At 55.0% G+C, this 17,540-nt stretch overlaps 2 protein-coding genes across 11 annotated transcripts in view; both read left to right on the top strand.

Moving 5' to 3' along the window:
• Window positions 1-8,129, top strand: part of SPDYC (speedy/RINGO cell cycle regulator family member C) — a 44,351-nt gene extending 36,222 nt beyond the window's left edge. For 4 of the 8 annotated variants that reach the window (XM_047876976.1, XM_047876973.1, XM_047876975.1 and 1 more), the window contains 6 exons: window positions 388-473; window positions 576-747; window positions 830-1,172; window positions 4,060-4,113; window positions 5,877-5,990; window positions 6,957-8,129. In XM_047876976.1, coding sequence (XP_047732932.1) covers window positions 388-473; window positions 576-747; window positions 830-1,172; window positions 4,060-4,113; window positions 5,877-5,917 — 696 coding nt within the window. In that variant the 3' untranslated portion in view covers window positions 5,918-5,990; window positions 6,957-8,129. Of the gene's footprint in view, window positions 1-387; window positions 474-575; window positions 748-829; window positions 1,173-1,364; window positions 1,838-4,059; window positions 4,114-5,876; window positions 5,991-6,956 lie in introns of those variants that run through there. The other 4 variants (XM_047876980.1, XM_047876977.1, XM_047876979.1 and 1 more) reach the window with 4 other exon arrangements.
• A 783-nt stretch (window positions 8,130-8,912) lies between these two features.
• CAPN1 (calpain 1) overlaps window positions 8,913-17,540 on the top strand; it is a 28,305-nt gene continuing 19,677 nt past the window's right edge. The window contains exons 1-10 of one of the 3 annotated variants that reach the window (XM_047876964.1): window positions 8,913-9,042; window positions 10,514-10,781; window positions 10,943-11,012; window positions 11,286-11,404; window positions 13,114-13,247; window positions 13,338-13,506; window positions 14,356-14,439; window positions 14,793-14,878; window positions 15,221-15,295; window positions 15,433-15,593. In XM_047876964.1, coding sequence (XP_047732920.1) covers window positions 10,515-10,781; window positions 10,943-11,012; window positions 11,286-11,404; window positions 13,114-13,247; window positions 13,338-13,506; window positions 14,356-14,439; window positions 14,793-14,878; window positions 15,221-15,295; window positions 15,433-15,593 — 1,165 coding nt within the window. In that variant the 5' untranslated portion in view covers window positions 8,913-9,042; window position 10,514. Of the gene's footprint in view, window positions 9,043-9,425; window positions 9,683-9,742; window positions 9,885-10,513; window positions 10,782-10,942; window positions 11,013-11,285; window positions 11,405-13,113; window positions 13,248-13,337; window positions 13,507-14,355; window positions 14,440-14,792; window positions 14,879-15,220; window positions 15,296-15,432; window positions 15,594-17,540 lie in introns of those variants that run through there. The other 2 variants (XM_047876962.1, XM_047876961.1) reach the window with 2 other exon arrangements.

The following is a 17,540-nucleotide window of genomic DNA, read 5'->3' as shown; positions in this document are numbered from 1 at the left end:
GCACCTCCCTTTTAAATCCTTGTTTTGTTTTGTTTTTTAAATTATTTTTAAGTCTATTTATTTTTGAGAGAGACAGAGACAGCGTGAGCAGGGGAGGGGCAGAGAGAGAGAGGGAGAGAGAGAATCCCAAGCAGGCTCCGCACTGTCAGCCCAGAGCCTGACGCGGGGCTTGAACCCAGGAGACCGTGAGATCGTGACCTGAGCTGAAATCAAGAGTCAGATGCTTAACCGGCGGAGCCCCCCGGGCGCCCCTAAATCCTTGTTTTCACCCCACTACTTCCCCTGGGTTCTCTAACCTGCACCACGGCTTCCTCGGGTGCAAATGGCCCCTCACGGCCCCCTCTCCCGGTGCCTAACTGTCACCTCTGCCCCCCTCTGTGTCTGCAGTATCTCCTGGCCATGGTGCTGGTCTACTTCCGGCGTGCCAACCTGAAGCTCAGCGAGTACACCCACAGCAACTTGTTCTTGGCGCTGTGAGTGCCCAGGGCAGGAGAGGGGGGACCCTTGCTAGGAGTTGTGGGAGGGGGCAGGGCAGATGCTTACTTCTGCTTTCCGCCCCCTGCCTCCGAGGCCAGGTTTCTTGCAAATGACATGGAGGAGGATCTGGAGGACCCTAAATGTGTGATTTTTCTGTGGGCCCTGGGAAAAGATTGGCGCCGTCAGGTGGCGGACTTCCTGCACCAGAGGGATAAGCTGTGGGCCCGGATGGGCTTCCGGGCCATGGTGAGCCGCCAGTGCTGTGAGGAGGTGAGGCCCCGCCGCCATCCTGGGGCGGGGGAACAAGGCCGGACCTCCCACCCCCATTGACTGCCCGCTCTCCTCATGCCAGGTCATGGCCAAGGAGCCGTCCCATTGGGCCTGGACTCGAGAGCGGCGTCCCCACCACGGTGGAGCTCAGAGGGGCTGCCCAAAGGCCCGGGTGCCCCTGCCTGGAGGCCCCGGCCTCTCGCCTCCTCACTGTTCCCTCTGTGGCTTGCTCCCTGCCCACGGCCTCTGCAGCCACCAGCCCCGCCCCTTGCCTGTCTTATCCAAGTGCCCTTCCCCAAACCCTGAGTGCCATTGCCCTCCCTCCCAAGCTTGTCTCTCAGTGGCCGAAGACCCCTTGGTGGGGGGCTTCCTCATCATCCTGCCCCCCCAACTGCAGCTGGAGCCGGGCACCTACACTCTCCACAGTGAGTTGGGGACAGGAGCGGGGGGTGGGCTTGGGAGCTTGGGAGGCAGATGTGGGGCCCAACAGAACGGGAAGTTGGGGCACAGGGCCTGGGGTCCAGCAGGCCTGGGCGCACGTCCCAGCTCTGCCACCTCCTAACCGTGGGCGCTTGGTGGGTTTCCTCTCTCAGCCTCTCCCTGACCTTTCTCCCCAGTCCTCCCGAAGCCTCCACCGTGCCCTAGGCGCTGATATTTGCAGGGTGAAGAGCAGCCCGCCTGCTTGTCTGCTGACCCAAGCCCTACCGGCTGTGGGCCCCCCCGCCCCGCCCCGGCCTTCTGTCTTATTGGCCACAGGCTGGCAGTGCTGCCCAGGCCCCCCAGTCCCCTCCTCCCAACTGTACCCACTCTGACCCTGGCCCCTCTAATAAACTCGTGTCTACAGGACACCGACTGTGCTTAGGCCCTGGCCTGGCTCCTTGACCCAGGGTAGGGGTAGGGAGGGAATTGGAGGGGGGGTGGTCTGCCAGCTTTAGGTATCAGTGATTGAGACTCACGAGCAGAGGCTCTGTAATAGCAGTTTTCCTTTCCATTGATGACCGGTCATCCTGAGCCTCAGTTTCCCCTCTGTAGCATCACCTATGCATGATGAACCGTACACAGCATAGCTGGGGTTGAATGAGATGAAAATACACGCAGTCCTTACAAGGCCCTGGAACCTGTAGGACAAAAGAAAGCTTAAATGGAGAAGTACTCTGTGGTTAGCTCAGACAGGGCTGCAGGGCCTGGTCTGTTTAGGAATGACACTTGGTGACTGCCCTGGGCTGCAGTCACATATAAGGTAATTCTTATAATACATCTACCCCCCATCCCCAAAAGTCAACTTGTTAATGAGGCTTTCCAGAGAAGGTGGCCTTTGAACTGGGCCTGGAACAATGTCAAGTTTGCCCATGAAGGGACAGAGATTGGGAGGTAGGATATTCTTGGATAGTCCAGAGTCGAGACGAGCACTTGGTCTCTGATGTCAGGCAGCTTAAATCCAAATCCCAGGTTCCTGTGTGGCCTTGGCATGTTCCTTAGTTTCCATCGCCTCCTCCGCAAAATGGGTATTACTCTGGGATGGGTGTTGTGTGAGGTTTGAATTGCATTAATCCCAGAAGGTTTCAAGCTGTCTCGGGAACAGAGCTCAGGGGCGCCTGGGTGGCTCAGTCCGTTAAGCGGCCAGACTCCATCTTGGCTCAGGTCTCGATCCCAGAGTCTCTCAGGATTGTGAGTTCAAACCTGAGTTGGGCTTCATGCTGGGCCGGAAGCCTACTCAAAAAAAAAAAAAAAAAAAAAAAAAAGGAACAGAGCTCAGATGGAAGCCCCAGGTGTTACCAGTAGAGGGAATGCCTAGGGAAAGCCTGGAGGGGAGGGTGTGTTTGGGGAATGGCTGGAAGTGAAGCTGGAAAAGTCCACATGGTCAAACAGGGGAGTCTGGGCACCATTACCTCGCATGCTCTACGAGTGGCTCCCAAAAAGTGTAGAAGTAAGAAAGCCTGGAGGTTGAGCCCATTAGAAGCCAAGACGAGGGCTACAAAGTATTTTTAATTTGTTTTTCAAATAAGTAATATATTCACCTGTACCTTTTAAATTCTTAACCAAGAGTCACCTCCTACCCCTGGCTCCTCTCCCTGGAAGCTATAAAACTTATCGTTTGTGTCCTTCCACAGAGAGAATATAAACATCCATAACCAAATGTGGTGTAATAAAAATATGTATATGTATTTGGTCTTAGTCCCTGGTTCCCGGGACAGAGTTACTAAAACCCTTACAATGTTCTGAGTCACAGGAGTGACTTCTGTTATTCACGGTGAGCCCCTTTGGGCCACACCTGAATTTGTGTTAATGAGGCAACTCAGGGTGGGGCCCCCACTTATCTTCAGAGTGGGGGCCGGTCATCCGAAAGACCGGTCAAGAGTGGGAAATGGAGGAGAGGACAGGACTGGACATTGGAACGTTTCTGGGTTGATGAACAGAGACTGTACCCGGTGGGGGGGGGGGCATGGGGGGGTGCCGCCTAGAAAGGCCAAGGAAGCTCTTTCCCCCTCTCCACCATACCTTGCCCTACACACCTCTTCTATCTGGCTGCTTCAGGGTTGTATCCTTTATTTTTTTTAATTTTCTAATGTTTATTTTAGTTTTGAGAGAGACAGACAGACAACACAGCGTGAACGGGGGAGGGGCAGAGAAAGAGGGAGACAGAATCCGAAGCAGGTTTCCAGGCCCTGAGTTGTCAGCCCAGAGCCTGATGCGGGGCTCGAACCCGCAAGCTGTGAGATCATGACCTGAGCTGAAGCCGGATGCTTAACTGACTGAGCCACCCAGGCACCCCTAGAGTTGTATCCTTTAAACAACTCGTACACAAAGCACTTTCTTGAGGTCTGCGAGTCTTCTACCAAATCAGCAAAGCTGAGGAGGGGGTGGTGGACACCCCAGATTTGTAGTAAGCCAGACAGGTGTGTGGGTCACCTGGGCATCCCATTTGTGGCTGGCATCTTGTGGGACTGAACCCTTAACCTACAGGATCTGTACTAACTGGGAATTTATGTCAGAACTGAACTGAACTGTAAGCACCTAGTTGGCATTGGGGAGTTGGAGAATTGGTGTGGAAAAGTCACATGTATTTGGTATCTGGGAAGAAACACATCTGATGTGAGAATCGGTGTCAGAAGAAAGACACCACACCAAATATATACATATGCCCCCCCTCCCTTTTAAAAACTCAAAGGGAAGAATTCCATGCATCCTGGTGTGTGCTTATCCACATATTTTGAAGACGGTTCCTTATCCGTGTTTCTTTTGACAGCTCTATAGTACTCCTCTTCATGGATGGACCAAAATGTAACTTGTTCCTTATTAATTGACACTTAGGTTGTTTCCAGAGTTCTGCTATTCCCAACAGTACTACAGAGTCACTAAGACTGGGTAAGGATATCATTATTCAAAAGTGAAAAGATATCTGTACTCTGGATTCCTAGAATTACTCGAAGGCTACATCAAAATAGTCATTACAATTTTTGCCAGAGGTCCCTCTATAGAGGCTGTACCCATATCGATCCCCACTTCAGCAGTACATGTGAACGCTCTCTTCCAGAATATTCATGAGTCAGTAACCTACCAGATCTTTTTATCTTTGGGAAATGATCTCTTGGTGAAGTTCAAATTTGCATTTATTTTTCTTTTGAGTGAATTCAGAGTCATACCTTTTAAGAACTGTTTCTCTCCTGGGGCGCCTGGGTGGCTCGGTCCGTTAAGCGGCTGACTTCAGCTCGGGTCATGATCTCACAGTTCGTGAGTTCAAGCCCCGTGTCGGGCTCTGTGCTGATGTCTTGGAGCCTGGATCCTGCTTCGGATTCTGTGTCTCCCTCTCTCTCTGCCCTCACCCACCCCTCCCCTGCTTGTGCTCTGCCTGTCTCTTTCTCAAAAATAAATAAACATTAAAAAAATCTTTTTAATTAAAAAGTAAAAATTTAACAATCTTTAAAAAAAGAGCGATTTGTCTTTTTTTCTGTGAACTACCCTGTTCTTTGCCCATTTCTCCTGTTTTCGGTTTCTGATTGACATAAAAGGGTTTGCAGGAAAAATAGCCCTTCAAGATGTAAATTGTAAGTAGTTTCCTCAGTTCATTACTGCCTTTGCTGTGCAGATTTTTTAATGTAGTAAAGTAAGCTTTTGGGGGCTTTTGGGGTTTGTGTCATGGTTGAAAAGACCTTTTCCACACTGACATGACTAAAGAATCTTCTCCCTTCGCTCTTGGCTACATTTTTGTTTTCATTTTTTCCTTTTAAATCTTGGGTTCATCTGGAACTTATCATATACAAAATTCCTTCCTATATTCCTAATGCCTTTTATTAAAAAACTCAACTTTTCTCAACAGATTTGAAATGTTACTTTTATCGTATACTAAATTCCTGTGTGCATTTGGATCTATTTCTAGATTTTTCTATCTTCCAATGATCTATGCGTGTCAATACCCCTCTTTAATTACATTAAATTATCATGGATTTGGTTTTTTTTTTTTTTAATATTTTTTTTCAACGTTTATTTATTTTTGGGACCGAGAGAGACAGAGCATGAACGGGGGAGGGGCAGAGAGAGAGGGAGACACAGAATCGGAAACAGGCTCCAGGCTCCGAGCCATCAGCCCAGAGCCTGACGCGGGGCTCGAACTCACGGACCGCGAGATCGTGACCTGGCTGAAGTCGGACGCTTAACCGACTGCGCCACCCAGGCGCCCCGGATTTGTTGTGTTTTAATATCTGGCAGAGTTAGTCTCCCCTGATTTTTCTTTGTTTTTGGAAATCTCCTGGTTATTCTTATTTAATTTCCCTATGAACTTTATTTTTTTAAGGCTTTTAAATTTATTTTTGAGGTGGGGAGGGGCAGAGAGAGAGGGAGAGAGAGAATCCCGAGCAGGCTCTGTGCCAGCAGCGCAAAGCCCAACGCAGGGCTCGAACCCGTGAGCTAGGAGATCATGACCTGAGCCGAAATCGAGAGTCTGAGGCTTAACCAGCTGAGCCACCTAGGTGCCCCTCCCTGTGACCTTCAAATCAGCTTTTCTAACCACCTCCCTATCAGAATATTAATTGTGATAAATCTGTAGATGACTTTAAGGAGAACTGACATCGTTGTGAAGTATCTTGGTATCCAGAATAAAGCGTCTGTCCCCCGACTTCTGCTTCTTTCAGATGGCACCAGTGGCCAGTGGCTCCCCAATTTGTACTTCTGAGAGCTGTTCCCTCCTCAAGCATCTCTGCTTGGAGGGATTGTTCCCAAAGGTCTTCCACTGTCTCCCCAGCTTGGTGAGTCCCCCTGCCTCATTAATCCACTTAAGTGGTCAAGCCACATCAAGGGTTCAATGTTATCTTTGATCCCTCCCGGTGTTCCAAGAGCCAGATCTAATCAGTAATTAGGTCCTATTGGTGTGTGTGTGTGTAAGACTAATTTTTTTTAAGATTTTTATTTTCTGAGTAATCTCTACACCCAACGTGGGGTTCAAACTTACAACCCCAAGGTCAAGAGTCACATCCTCTACCAACTGAGCCAGCCAGGCACTCCAAGTCCTGGTGGTGTTTTTAACAGCTTATTGAGGTCTAGTTGACGTACAATAAACCACATATACTTAAAATGTACATTTTGCGGGGCGCCTGGGTGGCGCAGTCGGTTAAGCGTCCGACTTCAGCCAGGTCACGATCTCGCGGTCCGTGAGTTCGAGCCCCGCGTCGGGCTCTGGGCTGATGGCTCAGAGCCTGGAGCCTGTTTCCGATTCTGTGTCTCCCTCTCTCTCTGCCCCTCCCCCGTTCATGCTCTGTCTCTCTCTGTCCCAAAAATAAATAAACGTTGAAAAAAAAAATTTAAAAAAAAATGTACATTTTGTTTTGACATGTATACACCCATATTACCATAATTGAGGTAGTGAACGTAACCATCACCCCAAAAAGTTTCCTCGAACCCCTTGTCCATCCTTCCCTCGCACCCTTTCCTACCTGCCGGCCCCCACTCTCGCCTCCAGGTAACCACTGATCTGCTTTCTGGCACTCAATTGGCATCCTTTCTCTGGAATTTTCATATAAGTGGAATTACACAGGATGAACTGCCTGGCTTCTTACATTTGTTGTAATTCTGAGATTCACTTCTTGTTCGTCTTTACTGCTGGGTAGTATCCTGTTGTACATGCATACCACAATTTGCTTATGCATTCACAATGCGTGGATGAACATTTGATTGGTTCTAGTTTGGGCTGCCACAATTACAATTTCTGTGAATAGCTTTCAGCTCTCTTGCTCTGAGGAGGCCCCAGTGCAACTTTCGTCGCCAGTCCCGAAATCATCCGGCACTAGCCACCTCCACCACGTCGCTTACATTCGAGCCCCAGGAGATCAAAACTGTATACCTAAAGTGCAACTGGCAGGGAGGCCGGTGCCATGTCTGCCTGGGCCCCCAAGATTGGCACGTAGGGTCTGTCCCTCAAGAAGATTGGTAACGACATCGCCAAAAGAAACTGGTGATGGCAAGGGCTGGGGATGACAGTGAACAGATAGGACGCCATACGGGCGGTGCCTTCTGCCTCTGCCCTGATCATCAAACCCCTCAAGAAACCACCCAGAGACAGAAGCAGGAAAACATGAAGCACGGTGGGAACATCACTTTCGATAATATTGTCAAGTTACTGGACAGATACCGCACCCACCTTTAACTAGAGCACTTGGAACCCACTAAAGAGATCATGGGGATTGCCCCGTCTGTGGGATGCAGTGTGGATGGCTGTCACCCTCACGACACCCTAGATGTCAGCAGTGGTGCAGTGCGATGCCCAGCTACAAAGGAAAAGATCTCAAGGAAAGATAGTTTGATGACCGTCCCTACCAAAGCTATGAATATTCATACACAAGTCTTTGGACATGCGCTTTTATTTCTCTTGGGTAAAAGCCTAGGAGTGGAATAATGGGTCATATATGGTAGGTGTATGTTTTAACTTTTTTCTTTTTTTTAAGATAGACTATTTTTTAGAGCAGTTTTTGGTTTACAGAAAAATGGCTCTTTAAATACCGAGAATTGGGCACATACCCCCCTCTTTCTCCCTTACATTGTTTCTCTTGTTGTTAATATCCTACGTTTGTGTGGTATAATGTCATGTAACTATCATTGTAGCATCATACATAAGTTTCAGGCCCTCAAGATGCCCCCAGTTTCATCTGTTATCCCTCCCCACCTCCACCAAACTCTTGGCAACCACTGATCTTTTTTTAACTATCTCTAGTTTTGTCTTTTACAGAATGTTACATAGTTGGAATCCTACACTACATAGTTTTTTAATGGCTTCTTTTTTTTTTTACAAGTTTATTTATTTTTGGGGGGAGGGCAGAGAGAGAAGGAGAGAGAGAATCCCAAGCAGGCTCTGCCCTGTCAGCACAGAGCCCCATGTGGGGCTCAGACTCAGGAACCCATGAGATTAAGAGTCAGACGCTCAGCTGACTAAGCCACCCTGATGCCCTGTTCTTTTACTGAGCAATAGGCATTTCTTTAAAGTTTATTTATTCCTTTTGAGAGAGGGGGAGGGGGAGAGAGAGAGAGAGAGAGAAAGATGGAAGCAGGTGCATTTGAATGGGGGAGGGGCAGAGAGAGAGAGAGAGATGGGAGCAGGTGCACTTGAATGAGGGAGGGACAGAGAGAGAGAGAGGAGAGAGAGAGAGAGAGAGAGAGAGAGAGAGAGAGAGAGAATATCATCTGTGCTGTCAGCGCAGAGCCCCAGGTGGGCCTCCCTCCCCCCAACTGTGAGATCATGACCTGAGCAGAGATCAGGGTTGGAGGAGGCAAGAGAGGAAACGGCGCGTGCAGATTAAAACAAAACAAAACAACAAAACAAAACACACCAGGGGGCCGGTGGCTGGAACTAGGGAATGAATCGTAGGTTCAGGAGAGAAGTAGACGGATCTGATAACTATTTAGGATACATCATATCAAAGTCTAAATCAGCCCGGATTATACACCTAAATGTAAACCCTAAAACTACATAGATAAGCCTAGTGTTGCTTGAGCAGAGCGTTAGGGCAGGGCTAGGTGAACCATGGGCGTTTCCATTACACTCCACTTGGGGTGGAAGACTGCTCAGATCTGTACAAAAGGAGGCTGCAAGGGAGTGGGGCGGAGGGGGCAAGAGAGGTCAGTGCGAAGCCCGGGGCTGGGGGAACGCCGCTAGTCCTCCTCCCTCCCTCGGTCTTCTGGCTTCCCCAACTTCTCCCGGCGCAGCTCTGCGGGCGGGAGGCGGGATCTCCCGGCCTTGGGTGGGCCTGGCGACCGGCTCGCAGCCTCTGCCGCCCCCTCCTGGGGGAGGCGGCACAAGGGCGCTCCCAGGTGGGTGGGCCGAGGGCCTGGGGGCGAGGGCAGGGACGCCCACCCCTCGCAGGGTCCGGGCTCCGGAGACCCCAGAGCGCGCGAGAGAGACGGGTGCCCGCAGCGGCTCACCTCCGTGCCCTTCGCGGCGCAAACGGGAAACCGAGGCCGAGAGGGGCAAGGACTCGCCCAGGGTCGCGCGGCGGGGGTGGGGTGGGGGCGGGGAGCCGGGGTGGGGGGGAGCCCGGCCGCTGCCGGCCGAGCGTCCCCCCGCAGGCAAGCGCCCTGCCCGGCCCCTCCTTGGAGCGGCTGCTGCCGCCGCCGGGGGTAATCTCGGCTGGGCGCTGGGGGCCGGGGGCCGGGGCGGGGGCGGAGGCGGCCCGGGGAGGCCCGAGGGGCAGGGAATGCCCTCCGGGGGCGCCGCGTGGGGTGGGGCCGCCCGGCCCTGCAACTCGAGCCGCTGCCCCGGGTTAAAAATACCCCCGGCCCTGCCCTCCCCGCACCCCTCCCCCTCCCCCGCAGTGCCCTTCCGTCTGGGCGCCGGCGGCCCCTCCCGGGGGACAACTCCGCCTTTTACTAATTTGTCCTCTCGCGGAGCTGGCCGCCGAGGGAGGGGCGGGGAGACACCGCTAGAGAGATAGTCGCAGAAGGTGGCGGAGAGGTAAGGGAGAGCGGAGAGGAAGCGGGGGTCGGAGCCTGGGAGGGGAGGGAGAAGGGGGAGGAGGGAGGGGGAGAGGAGGGCGGAGGAGCAGCGGGAGGAGGGCGGGGAGGAGCGCTCTTCCTGGTTGGGCCCTGCCCTGAGCCGCCACCCGGGAAGGCAGCCGCGGGGACCGCTGCGATTCCCCCAAACACTGCTCCCCCAGGTAAGGAGCTGCATGGCCGGGCCGGGATTCCCCGACCCTTGGCCACTGCTGCCGGCCGAGGGGCTGCCCCTACCCCGGGGCCTTCTGCGTGCCTGGGACAGGGGCGGGGGCTGGGGAAAGCCGCACCGCCCGGGCCACCGGCCCAGCCTGCGCTCATCACTGTCTCCAGGGTCTGAGCTGGGGGAAGGCCAGAGGGGAAGGGGTCCAGCAGCCCTGAGCACCCAGCCTGCCTCAGGGGTCTGGGGACGGGGTCCCTGGCTGCCCGAGGTTCTCAGCCTCCCAGCCAGGGAAAGGGGCCAGCGCCTAGGAGCTTGGCTGTTTGGGGAGGGGGTTACCGTGTTATTATCTCCAGGCTCTGCCCTGCCCCACCTGGCTGGCTGGCCACAGCACTGCAGGCCCAGGACAATGGGAGTCTGGGAAGGGAGAGGTGGTAGCCTTGTGTGTGGGGAGGGGGGGGGGGGTAGGGAGGTGGTGGCCAGCACACCTAGGGGCAGAGAAGCCCCTCTCCTGGATGCTGGGAGCATAGAGAGGTGGGGAAACCCCAGGTTTGGAAAGGAAGGGTGGGCAGGGGACCACAGGCAGGAGCCCTGGGAAGGCCTGGGTTCTGAGCAGGGTGGTCTGTCCTGCAGGATGGCCGAGGAAATCATCACCCCGGTGTACTGCACGGGGGTGTCTGCACAAGTGCAGAAGCAGCGGGCCAAGGAGCTGGGCCTTGGCCGCCATGAAAATGCTATCAAGTACATGGGCCAGGATTATGAGCAGCTGCGGGCTCACTGTCTGCAGAGTGGGGTCCTCTTTCGTGATGAGGCCTTCCCCCCGGTGCCCCAGAGCCTGGGCTACAAGGACCTGGGCCCCAACTCCTCCAAAACCTATGGCATCAAGTGGAAGCGTCCCACGGTGAGAGGGACCACCACCCTGGGTGGGACTCAGTTTACCCCCATCCTGGGTGAGGAATGGGAACAGGACTCCAGGTCCTTGGTGGGGAGTGGGGTCTGGGGTGGCTGGGTTCCAGTGTCTAGGAGGGCTGGCCCAGAGACAGGACTCTGGGTCTCTTGCAGGAGCTGTTCTCAAACCCCCAGTTCATTGTGGATGGAGCCACACGCACAGACATCTGCCAGGGAGCACTGGGTAGGCCCTGGGGGGGGGGGGGGTTCTGGGTGTTTTTTCCATTATAGTTCCCCATGCCTGCTCCTTCCGGCTCTGCCCTAACCCCTCCCTCCTGCAAGCTCAGACAGGCTCTGGCTATCAGTGCTGGGCTGGTTTGCCTAGATTCCTGGGTCTCTTCTGTAAGTCGAGGGACCCGGCACCCAGGGAATCCCAGTTTCTCCCCAGCATGGGCCCTCGTGCATCACTGGGAGCAGATTGGCAGAGCAGGTCTGATGTGGGTCCCTCCCATCCCAGGGGACTGTTGGCTCCTGGCTGCCATTGCCTCCCTCACCCTTAATGACACGCTTCTGCATCGAGTGGTTCCACATGGCCAAAGCTTCCAGAATGGCTATGCCGGCATCTTTCATTTCCAGGTGAGGAGCCCCGAATCCACGGGGGACCAGGGCGTGGGGGAAGGAGGGGTAGCAGGCACCGGAGGAGGTGAGGACCGGTCACGCACAGCAGTCTGCAGTTAGGTGGCTTAAGTCCACACCCTGTGGGGGCCAGTTCTTCCTCTAGAAAGAATTTGACCTCCTGATACTATCTCAGATCTGTCATGTGTGAAACGATTGGGCAGGGCAGGTATTTCAGCTGGCAGTTTCCCTGTGCGTCTCACGGAGAAAGCGCTTGGAGGGATAGAGAGATCTCTGTGTTATATCCTGTGGGACAAATCCTTTTCCTCCACAGGGCCTCAGTTTCCCCATCTGAAAAATAAATAACGTTCCACGGGGAGAAACGGAACAGCACATGTGGCCGTTCCACCCAAGACGTAAACGTCTGCACCCACCCACCCCCACCTCCTCTTGTGACTTTGTCGGTCTCCAGCCTCTGACAGAGCCCTGCAGAAAAGAAAGACAGGATTTAAGTCTGTTTAAACCAGTTATTCCTTTCTTGCACACAGGACCCATTTCTCAAGTGACACTAAGGAATTCTCAGTCAGCTGATGGTGGGAGACACACACCTCCGGGAATCCTGGATTAGACCCTCTGACCCTGGTGGCCCCAGCCCTGCCCTCAGGACTCCTGGGGGCCCTCCCCTTACACCTAGTCAGGGAGTCCCTTACCCTATTCCGAGCAGACCAGCCTACAGGACCCACGGTGCCATCTACTTAGGCCAAGTGCTGCACCTGCTCCCCGAGCTGGTATGCAGGGGTGTGGCCTCGCTGCCCCTTCCTCCGCCCCCTTCCCTCACTCCTCTAATCGGCTCCTCCTCAACCTCTTGATTGGCCCGTTCAACACTCCCCCTACAACCCTCACTACTGGGGTCCACCTCCTCCCTTTGTCCCATTGTTCTGCCCTCCTTCCCGCCTCCCTAGCCCTTGGCCGCTTCTGCCCCAGGGTCCTGACTCCTCTGGGCCCTGGGAAACCCGTCTCTCTGGCCATCCCTGAAGCAAACTCATGATTGCGGGGAACGTCACCCATCTTGTGGTCGAGATGCCACATTTTTGATCTACACTTAATTTACACATTCACCCCGTCCCCCCATACACACACACACACACACACACACACACACACACACACACACACACGTCAGGACCTAGCTTGGGGAGAGGAGAGATAGGGGGCTGGTTCCATGGAAGCCAGGTCCCCAGGGCTTTCCAACCTCTCCATACCTGACAAAGCACCTTGGTCTGTTTCAAAAATATCAGTAGTGCTGCCCTAAAAGCTTTACCTTTGTGATCGCGTTTAGTGTTCCCTTGAGGACGGCCCTGCTGTTCCCTTTAAAAAAAAATTTTTTTTTTTTAGTGTTTATTTATTTTTGACAGAGAGAGACAGAGCATGAGCGGGGAGGGGCAAAGAGAGAGGGAGACACAGAATCCAAAGCAGGCTCCAGGCTCCCAGCTGTCAGCACAGAGCCCGACGCGGGGTCGAACGCACAGACCGGGAGATCATGACCAGAGCCCAGGCGCCCCCCTGCTGTTCCCTTTTATGGATAGGGAAACTGAGGCTCAGAGAGGATAACTTGTTCAGGATCCTGGATCTAGAGACGGTCACGTCTCTAGTAAATGGCAGAGTTGAGACTTGAGCCGCGGCCTGGGAGATCCCAAAGCAGGTGTTCACTGTGCTCTCCCCCCCTCCAGCTGTGGCAGTTTGGGGAATGGGTAGATGTGGTCGTGGATGACCTACTGCCCATCAAGGACGGGAAGCTGGTGTTTGTGCACTCCGCCCAAGGCAATGAGTTCTGGAGCGCCCTGCTCGAGAAGGCCTATGCCAAGTGAGTGGGGGCCCGGGGCAGGGCTCCAGGCACCCCTGGGGTCTCGGGTCTCGTTTGATGTCAGAGTGCTGACCTGGGGCTGCCCTGCAGGGTGAATGGCAGCTACGAGGCCCTCTCCGGGGGCAGCACTTCGGAGGGCTTTGAGGACTTCACAGGCGGAGTCACTGAGTGGTATGAGCTGCGCAAGGCACCCAGCGACCTCTACCAGATCATCCTCAAGGCGCTCGAGCGAGGTTCCCTCCTGGGCTGCTCCATCGACGTGAGTGCGCCCAGCCCTGCCCCTCGCACCCCGACCTGTGACCAGTCTCCTCTTGCAGCCTGGCCTCGTCCCTTGTCCCGGGCTTGGCTCCAGACCCTGTCCTTCACCCCACACCGTCTCTGGATGCTCCCTGGCCTTATCCATCCCTCCGGTCCCATCTGCCTCCGTTGTGTCTGGCGTCATCCCTGCCCCCCAAACCTCAGACCTCAGCTTGCCTTCCCGCCCTCCCGCTGCTTGTTCCTGTCATCTAATGCTGTGCCCACCCGCCGTCCAGCTCACCAGCCTCCGACTTCAGCTCTTTCCTAGCCTCCGCTCCCGCCCAGCCTCCTTCACCCTCTTTGCTGCTGTTCTGTTCCCACGACTCACCCTTGATCTCAGCCTCCTCCCCCTACATCACTGCATCCTCGACTCTAACCCCGTTCCCACCTTCCACCTTTCCCCGGTCCCGGCCGCCTCTAGCCTGTCCTCACCCCCTCCTCTACCTCACTGCATCCCTCCTCGCAAGGGCCTTGGGGCTCTGGGGGAGCTATGGCGACTGTACGTGTGTGGACACACGTGTTTGCACAGAGTCCGGTCAGCTCTGGCCAAAGCAGTGTCAGTGGGCTGCCCAGGTCCCCTACGGGCGGTAATGTGGACGGAGTGCCCAGACGGCCCCTCTTCTAGGGGCACCGTGTGAGGGGCTGTTAGGCGGAGTCAGGGTCCCTGCCTGCCACTCCCAATAGCTGTCGTATGTGCGTGGGGAACGTTCAAGACCCGTGAGTGTTTGGCACTCACCTCCTGACTGGGGATGGGGACGCCAGCCTGGTCCCCGGAACCTGGCCCCTGACCACAGCACGTGTGTCTCTACAGATCTCCAGTGTCCTGGACATGGAGGCCATCACCTTCAAGAAGCTGGTGAAGGGCCACGCCTACTCTGTGACGGGGGCCAAGCAGGTACCACCGCACGTGGGGGCTGTCCCTGCAGGGTGGTTCCTGCCCCCTTGCTTGCCTTTGCCTGTCTGGCCTGTGACCAGGGCTGTGGGAGGGGCTGGCTCTTCCTCTGACCTCCTGGAGCATCTTATTTGTCTCTTGGGGCCACTCGTCCTGAGATGTTTATCTTACCCTGCCCTGATGTTCTGTAGTGTTGTGCGTAGCTGCCTCCCTCCATGGTAAGTTCCTAGAGAAAGGGCTGTACTTTCCCTGGCATGGTGCTGGGTACCGAGCGGGGCTCCTGAGAGTGAGGTGGCAGGCAGGGGTGTTTAAGGTGCGTGCCAGAAGCAGGTGCTGACGGGAGCTCTGGGGCACAGGTGAACTACCAGGGCCAGATGGTGAGCCTGATCCGGATGCGGAATCCCTGGGGCGAGGTGGAGTGGACGGGAGCCTGGAGCGACGGGTGAGGGGCAGAGGACGCTGGCCGGGGAGGCTGGGGAAAGTTGGTCAGTGCCACTGGCATTTCTGCTGGGGCTCTGCTCGGGATTGAACGGGGGTGGGGAGGGGTGGCATCTCCATGTTACCGGGTCTGGGGGGCTGTCCCGACAAAGCTCAGGCCCAACCGGCCTCCGCACCCAGCCTGTGAGCATCCTCAGAGCTGGCCATGACAAGACAGCCCCTGGGATGGAATCTCGGGCTTGACCATGCGGAGGTCTTCTGACCTGGGCTGAGAGCACAGGCCCCAGGAACAGAGGCCGGCGGGTCAGTTCCCACCAGCCCCTGGCAGCACCCTTCTCCCGGCCAGCTCCTCGGAGTGGAACAACGTGGACCCTTACGAGCGGGAGCAGCTCCGGATCAAGATGGAGGATGGAGAGTTCTGGTGAGCGCCCCCCCTCCTTAGTCTGGTCCCTCTCGGGGCCTGGCGCCCCAGCTCCCAAGCTGCACAAATTCCGCATGTGCCTCCTCCCTGGGTGCCCTGGCTGGGGACCATGGCTCATCCCTGCACCGTGACCCCAGGATGTCCTTCCGAGACTTCTTGCGTGAGTTCTCCCGCCTGGAGATCTGCAACCTGACGCCCGACGCGCTCAAGAGCCGGTCCATCCGCAAATGGAACACCACGCTCTACGAGGGCACCTGGCGGCGGGGGAGCACCGCAGGGGGCTGCCGGAACTACCCAGGTGATCTGACCTCGCGGCCAGCGGGGCGCACAGGGGCAGGGAGCACGGGGTGGCAGTCGGGCCCTGCTGCCTCCCGGCTCGAGGGCCTCGCCCACCGCAGGTCCCCTGGCTGGGTCTCAGTTTCCTCGTTTGTAAGATAGCATGAGATAGATTGTGCTGAGCTCTGGGATTTGCTTTGAGACCTACAGTGTTGAATGTACTTGTAAATTCTGAAGAGCCATGCTGGATTCCCCATCCTAGGGCCTGAGCCCAGGGAGTTAACAAGTGGAGAAGCCTCTGTTGCCATCCAGCCACTTTTCTGTCACTCCTCATTCTGGAACCTTCTCTCCTGGCCCACTGTCTTCCTCCCTGGGCCTCCATCACCTTTGCCTGGGCTTCTGAATCTACGTGGGTGACTTGGTCCACGGCCTGGCCTCTCTATTCTTCCCCGTCTTGACCTGCAGTGGCCTTTTTTTCTTCCACCTTAGTTCAGCCACCCCCTGAGACACCCGGGAGCCCAGCCACACCTTCCGGTCTGACCTCTGCCTTCACCCGTTCAGCTCCCTTATCCTGCAGGCCTCAGCGGCGTTTTATTATCTGGTCCGTTAAAGCCACTGTTGTGGTGTCCTTTGTCTCCCGTCTTGTCTTCTCATCAGGCTGGTGTCGTTGTTGTAATCTTGTCCCTGCAAACACTGTGGCTCCTGCCTTGTGGCTCCCTCTGCTCCTCCCCCGCCTCCCCCGGCACAACCAGAGTCCTAACTGAGCCCCCTTCATCAGCTTCAGGACCACCGAGTGTGGCTGCAGAGAAAATCACACACCCGGGGCTGCACCTGCCCTGTGAATTCACGGCCACAAATCCCAGATGACCACCTTTCGTGGTCCCCAACAAGTCCACTGCTGATGAGTAACGTTCCCATGCCCTCAAACTGGCCTCCGTGGTTCCTCCCATCTGTGGACTCGGCCTTGTACTTCACTGGAAGATAGCTGTCTTCACGCAGGGCGCCTCCTGGATTCGCCCCGCCTGTCTCAGCCTGTGCCTGTCATTACTGCCTTCCCGACTGTGACAGTGGCAGAACTGTCCATGCTCATGGGGACCACGCCCAGCCCTGCTCTTGCTCGTGTTCTCCCGTGTGTCTAGAAGCCTTTGGTTCCTTCATCCTTCACTTCTTGCTCCTGGGTCATTATGGAGAACCTCCTGGCTTAGAGCAATCCTCTTTTTGACCCCGCTTTCCTACCCATTTCTGGGCTCCCCTTCGAGGCAACAATGTCCAGCTTGCCACCCTCCTGCGTTTCCTTTCCCACTCCCAGCTCACGTTGTAACCCACGCCCGTCCAGCTTCCGTCCTCACCATGCTACTGTCACTGCTGGTTTGAAGGCCACACCGGAGCCTTTATCTTTGCCAAACCCACCTCCGCTCTGTTCTCATGTCCTGCGTTCTCCACCTTCCCAGCATGGCTCACAGCCCCGTTTTGGTCTTCTTCTCCCTCATGGGGATCCAATTTGAGCTTTTCCTCAACTAGAAGACCACTGTTCCCTGCATCATTTAGTGCGAAATCTGTCCTTTCCTCGCTGTCCTGGAGTGACAGCTGTGTCCTGTAGCTCCCGTGTATGTGTGGTTCTGTTTCCGGGCTCACCATTCCATCCCTCGGTCTGTCCCTCCGGCTGATAGCACGTTGGTTTCATTGCTACAGATTTATAGCTTTTGGGCAGGGTGAATGCCTTCAAGAGTCTCTTAGCTATTCTCGCCCTTTGTTTCCCTGCGTGAATTTTAGAATCAGCTACCAGGTCGTACAAAGAATCCTTTTTGAGACTTTAATTTGAATTGCACTGAATCTATAGATCAATTTGGGGAGAAAGGACATCTTTCTGGTGTTGAGTCTTCTTATCTAAGAATGTGGTATATCTCTTTCTTTATTTTGGTCTTCAGTGTCTCTCAGTAACGTTTTATAATTTCTATTTAAAGGTTTT

The sequence above is a fragment of the Prionailurus viverrinus genome, chromosome D1, assembly GCF_022837055.1.
Source record: "Prionailurus viverrinus isolate Anna chromosome D1, UM_Priviv_1.0, whole genome shotgun sequence".
In the NCBI taxonomy this organism is placed as follows: Eukaryota; Metazoa; Chordata; class Mammalia; order Carnivora; family Felidae; genus Prionailurus; species Prionailurus viverrinus.
This window is presented reverse-complemented; position numbering and strand designations above follow the sequence as displayed.